Genomic DNA, 5,788 nt, shown 5'->3' with positions numbered 1-5,788 from the left:
AATGGTCTCACATTTCATGGACATAATTTCATCATGTAACCATGACATGATCAACGTTTTTCATGATTTACTCCTTAAAGTGGAAGTTAGAATTGAATTATAAGGAACGATTGATATACTTTTTCTGTCTATTCGTCATAACCTGAAAAGTTTTTCATGTAGTATCCTGTAATATTAGTTTTTTTCTAAAAGAAATGTTCAATTTAATCAATTATACATCATGCACAATTACCTTAACAAAAATGTTATTTTTTTGTCATTTTAAAATCTATGTCTATATGGTGGTTCTCTTTCTTTACTCTGCTGGTTTTAGCAAATGGCGTTGTCAGTTTATTTTCGGCTTATGAGATTGAATGTCCCTCTGGTATTTTTCACTTCTCTGTTATTGAAACAGAAGACATTTCTCCTCATTCCTAGATTGGCAGAAATTAATATCCTCTGTCGTGACTCCTTTTGTATATGGAAACCGTATACATTTTGTAGCTGATTTTATTTCTCGCAATATAGGTAAACGAACTTCTACAACAAAATGGCGTTTTTTGTTGTTGCGAATTCTTAATTCTCAATCAAATTTTTTGATAGATACACAAATGTTCGCAGTTTTTTCTGTAAAAGAACTGCCTTAAAGTTGTTAAATGACTTCTGATATAGTTTGTCAATAGAATATCGGTTACATAAATCTTTGTCACAGGTGTGAAAACTTTTTGTTGGATTTTTACTGCCCTGTTTTCGAATCATGTTTCAATAAAAATACAACATCAGATATTAGAAATAAAACTCATACAATGGTTTTTCATATATTGTGGACTCTCAAAGCATGCTTTACAAAATATAAACTAGAGTAATAGGATATATTTAGATCAATCATCCCGAGGATATTATCGATAGTTCTATTCCGAATAGACTCTTCCAGACAGTCTAGAACATAATGCTCATAATCCCAGTAAACCTTGTTGATAAACAATTCCGGGCGACTATGAATTTTGGGCAGATCCTCCACCGCTGGAATACATATGTCATGTACATATTGACCATTACAACTTTTATCCGTCTTCCAAATTTTATATCTTGTCATGCTTTTATACAGTACCATAGCTTTAGTCAATTCACCTATCAAAAATAAAACAAAAGGCATATTAATAACATTGATCTGATAACATGATAACATTCAATGATGAGGAGGCGGAGGAGTAAGAAAATTCATCTTTTCAGATAGTTTTTGTATATTGTGTGTATCTAAAAACGTAAACCTTAAATTGAAAGTATAATTGTTGTTATCGAGATTCCATAACTATTGAAAATGTTGCTCTTATATTCTTATTAACATCTTTACTGAATTATAAAATTAAAATGCCAATTGGATTGGGCAACATTAAAAGCCTATATATGCCATCTCCATGAATGTAGTTGTATGTATTATATCAAATGTGCACGTCTGGCGTACAAAATTATAATCCTGTTACCTTTGATAACTATTTACACCACTGGATCGATGCTACTGCTGGTGGACGTTTCGTCCCCGAGGGTATCACCAGCCTAGTAGTCAGCACAGTTACCACATAATTTATATTCATGTCGAATATAAATTATGTGGTAATTTTTATAAATTTCATGTTTACAAAACTTTGATTTTTCGAAAAACTAAGGATTTTCTTATCCCAGGCAAAGATGTATTTGGAAAATTTTTTGGAATTTTGGATATTCAATGCTCTTTAACTTTGTACTTGTTTTGCCTTATAACTATTTTGATCTGAGCGTCACTGATGAGTCCTATGTAGTCGAAACGCGCGTCTGGCGTACAAAATTATAATCCTGGTACCTTTGATAATTAATTTTAAATTAATCAAAAGTATTGCAAAGTTATACACATCATTAGAATTGAGAATAACTGAAAAAAAAATTTCTGTCCATTTAAAAATAAAATCAAAAATTATTTACTGAATAAACCGCGTAGCGGGTTATTAAAATTAGTGCAACACTCTTTTAGGTTATTCCGAATAGACAGAAAGAATATTACAGTCATTCCTTATAATTTAATTCTAAATTCAAATTTTAAGGAGTAAATGATGAAAAAACGTTGGTAACGTCATGGTTACATGATAAAATTATGTTCATGAGCTGAGAGACAAAAAACTTACAGCCAATCATAAGACATGTTACATCCAAAATTAAATTATTATATGAATTTAAATTATACCATATTTTCATTTCTTTAAAAAAAAAAGTTAGTTTGTTTTAAGTTCTTCATTTGAGGTATGTACTATAGTAAATACCTTGAAACGATCCTGTAATTCCAAGATTCGAATTGAAGTTGAGGGTGGAGAAAAAACTTTCGTCTGGAATAATTGTTCCAACCAACCATTTCAAAAGTTGAGTGGCTGTTTTGTTAGTAGTGACATACTCCACAAATTGTCGATTAACAGTTATATGTAAACTACCTTTGTATGGTAATACACCAGGTGGGGAGGATTTTATATTTGTCCATCGATGCGCAAATTTTGCTCTGAAATAATATAATGTCATCACATGTTTATGATTTATACACAACAGACATTATTTGTATTCGGTGGTTATTGTAATATTAAACACAATGGTGTTGATCATATTCAGATTATAGATCCTAAAATATTCGAACGATAAAATCAAAGTCCTCAATTGCATTCTTTACAGTTTTGAAGTAATATCTACAAAACTTAGCTCACAAATTCATGCAAATAAAGTCACCTTCACATAGACTCGGTCAGACTGATAAGATATTAGTTTGATAATCATATACACAATCTGTTGTGACCTATTAGTAAAAGTATCATGGGAATCAAAATAAACTAACACTGTTCAATGAACCATCAAATTGGCGTCAAGTTCGAATGAAACATGCAAGACAGATAAAGACCTGTTGTGTTGAGATTAAGATTAGAGAATTTCTTTATTGCAGATAAACTCCATGATTTTTTGGAAAAGGCCTGTACCGAGGAATATGGCATTTTTTTTAATTTTAATTTTTTTTTACATGTTCCGTTAATTGAAAAAGTTTGATTTTGTCAGTTTTGATGAAACTTCCCCTTTCCATAGGAGTTATAAGTATTGTTGTTCTAGTGTTTTGCTGTATTCTAAATTTAACTTACTGATTGTTAGAAATAGAGATATCATTTGCATCATTATAAGCTTTCAGAATTTTAACAATTTCCATATTAGTTTTTAATGGAAAATCTTGTCCTGTTAAATTTATAAAATACTTCCATTTCTTATATCTCAGTAAATTCTGCATGCAAATAATGTCAGCTTGCAATACTGTTATTTTACCCCATTTAACGTCATAAGATTTAGAAGACATGAATACGTTGTCAAAACAATTGACTATTGATTCAAGTGCCTTTCGGCGCACATCGGACATTTTCGTATCAGCATGAACACAATAGAAGTTCTGAGGTCGATAAATACTTCTAAGTAATCTCTCGAATTGATTAATTGATTTGTATATGAGCACACTGTAAGCTATTGGAAAGTCTTCTTCCTCGCTGGAAAGGGTTGATGTAAAGTAGCCTCTGTTTCGGAGAAACTTCTTACAGTCACGTGTCCGACTGATAAAAGATATAGGCGATAACGCGTCTAGATATTCGTTTTCCATACTGTTTGCCCTGTTAATCTCATGTTTATTTCCTGTAAGCAGTGCACGACAATTTATAGAATCAACGAGCCTCTTCTTCGTTAACATATTCTTATTGAAGAACATCCCATGTGTTCTGTCATTTGCATCAAATTCGTAAAACATATCAGTACGCATGACCACAGTATCAAAGATGTACACCGTTATCAAAATTAGAATGGAACAAGCTGCAATCAAATTTGTAGATCTCGGGGGAAAGAACTGAAAAATACACAGAATTAATGGCATCATTGTGAAAAAGTCAAAAAGCTTCAAAATGTTATATACTTGCTGATCATATAAATAACTAAATATTTGTAGCTGTATAATCAAATTAGAATTGAGAGTTAGATTGTTTCATTCTCATCTAAAACAGAATGTCCGTCTGTTCGGGGTTTTGTATACGTTTTACTGATGTATAGTATGACCGTCTGGTTATCATATTTATTATACACATCAGCACCGGTATACTTGTAGTAAGTAATGTTAACAATGCCTTTAATATACCTATATTACAATGGAACGACTCCGACAAAACATAATAATAATACCTATAAATTGATAAAATATTGAACCGAAAATTTTGGGAAAATAATAAAAAAAAATGTTTGAATCAATTCTTGTATACATATACACCAAACGATTCGTAATGTTCTAAATTATAAAATGACAACGAATATTCAAAAGAAAGGACATTTTGAAAAACACTACATCATAAAATCATCATGTACATACGAAAAGGAACAGGTTAATCTAATTAAATTAGTACTTATGACTAAATCGACATATTTTTCATGTCATTTTGTCCTCCTTTCGTAAATGAAATTCAACTTAGTTTTGCTTGAACAGATATAGACAGATGATTCGTTTGTACGATTATTTGAAAAAGCATGATTTACCTCAAAGACTCAAAACCAAATTATGTCATGCATCTTGGTATTATCAGAAACCGGGAAATAACGATGCTATTATCTCAGTACTCTTTTTATTGTTTGCAAGCTATCGTTTGAAACCGGAAATGTGATTAAATCATTAATTTGAGACTTGTCCATTTCTTTCTTTATTTGAAATATTCATTCGAAAATGGTTTGTTTGCATTTTATGTATGGTACTTCTTTTGTGATTTTTTTTAATGTAAATTAAAAGTTAAATTTTGGTAAAGACAAAACCAAACCCCGAGGAAAATTCAAACGGAAAGTACCTCATCAAATGGCAATATCAAAAGCTCAAACACCCCAAACGAATAGATACCAACTGTTATATTCATAAATTGATACAGGCGTTTTCGTATGTATCAAATGGTGGATTAAACCTATTTTTATAGCTAACCAAACCTCTCACTTGTAAAATTTCATTATTTTGACACACCGATGTTTGGGCAAAACAGACAGATAAAATAGGTAAAAATGTCAAAAAATGGGGTACATTAGTCAAAATTATGTAAAAGATAAGATTGAAGCTACGTCCTACATACCTTCTCCATACGATATATTTGTATCTGTTCCGTTACAGAGGTAACCATCAGGGAAAAACTCCCTTGAATGTTTTGTCATTCATTACAATGTACAACTTAAAATCGGTCTTCTGTTCAATAATCAGTCATTAATTCAAACCAGTTTGTACTAACTTTCATATGTGGGTTATTAGATACTTACGTTGCAGCAGGTGCAAATAATCCTTTCAGATTATAATAATATTTGTATATTTTTAAACTAAACTTATACTTTATTTTCATGTATTTAGTACTGGGTCAACATTGTATAATCCATTATGTAATGGTTTTATAAATAAAGTTTGCGAATCATTTCTCGATAATTTGCGATTGTCTGTTGCATATATTATGTTCAACGTGCATGATTACTTTATGAACAGGAATTTTGAGACAAAACTACATTGTACGAGGTACAAAATGCAAATGAATTTATTGAAGGAGAGTGTATCGGTGTAATAACACCATTGATTTTCTCCTAATAGTCTTTGTTAGATTTGCACTTTTCAAAAAATTGTGCATAATTTATCTTGGTTTCCAATTAAGAAATACTTGGCATAAGTAAAGTGTTATCCTGTCCAGTACTATAGACAAAAAATTTAACATAACAATTCATTGCATATAACAAAATAATCATTACTGTAAGTTAACTT

General features: G+C 30.6%; 1 protein-coding gene across 1 annotated transcript; it reads right to left on the bottom strand.

Annotated features, from left to right (window-relative positions):
- Positions 1-471: 471 nt before the first annotated feature.
- Positions 472-5,283, bottom strand: LOC139486497 (beta-1,3-galactosyl-O-glycosyl-glycoprotein beta-1,6-N-acetylglucosaminyltransferase-like). The gene is made up of 4 exons (XM_071271396.1): positions 5,121-5,283; positions 3,126-3,868; positions 2,274-2,503; positions 472-1,110 (listed from the first exon to the last, which is right to left on the bottom strand). The coding sequence occupies exons 1-4, from the start codon at positions 5,166-5,168 to the stop codon at positions 794-796; spliced, it is 1,338 nt and encodes a 445-aa protein (XP_071127497.1). The 5' UTR covers positions 5,169-5,283; the 3' UTR covers positions 472-793.
- Between the last annotated feature and the right edge of the window lie 505 nt (positions 5,284-5,788).

This window comes from Mytilus edulis, chromosome 8, assembly GCF_963676685.1.
Source record: "Mytilus edulis chromosome 8, xbMytEdul2.2, whole genome shotgun sequence".
Classification (NCBI taxonomy): domain Eukaryota; kingdom Metazoa; phylum Mollusca; class Bivalvia; order Mytilida; family Mytilidae; genus Mytilus; species Mytilus edulis.
The sequence above is the reverse complement of the archived record's forward strand: the minus strand, read 5'-3'. Positions and strand labels throughout refer to the sequence as shown.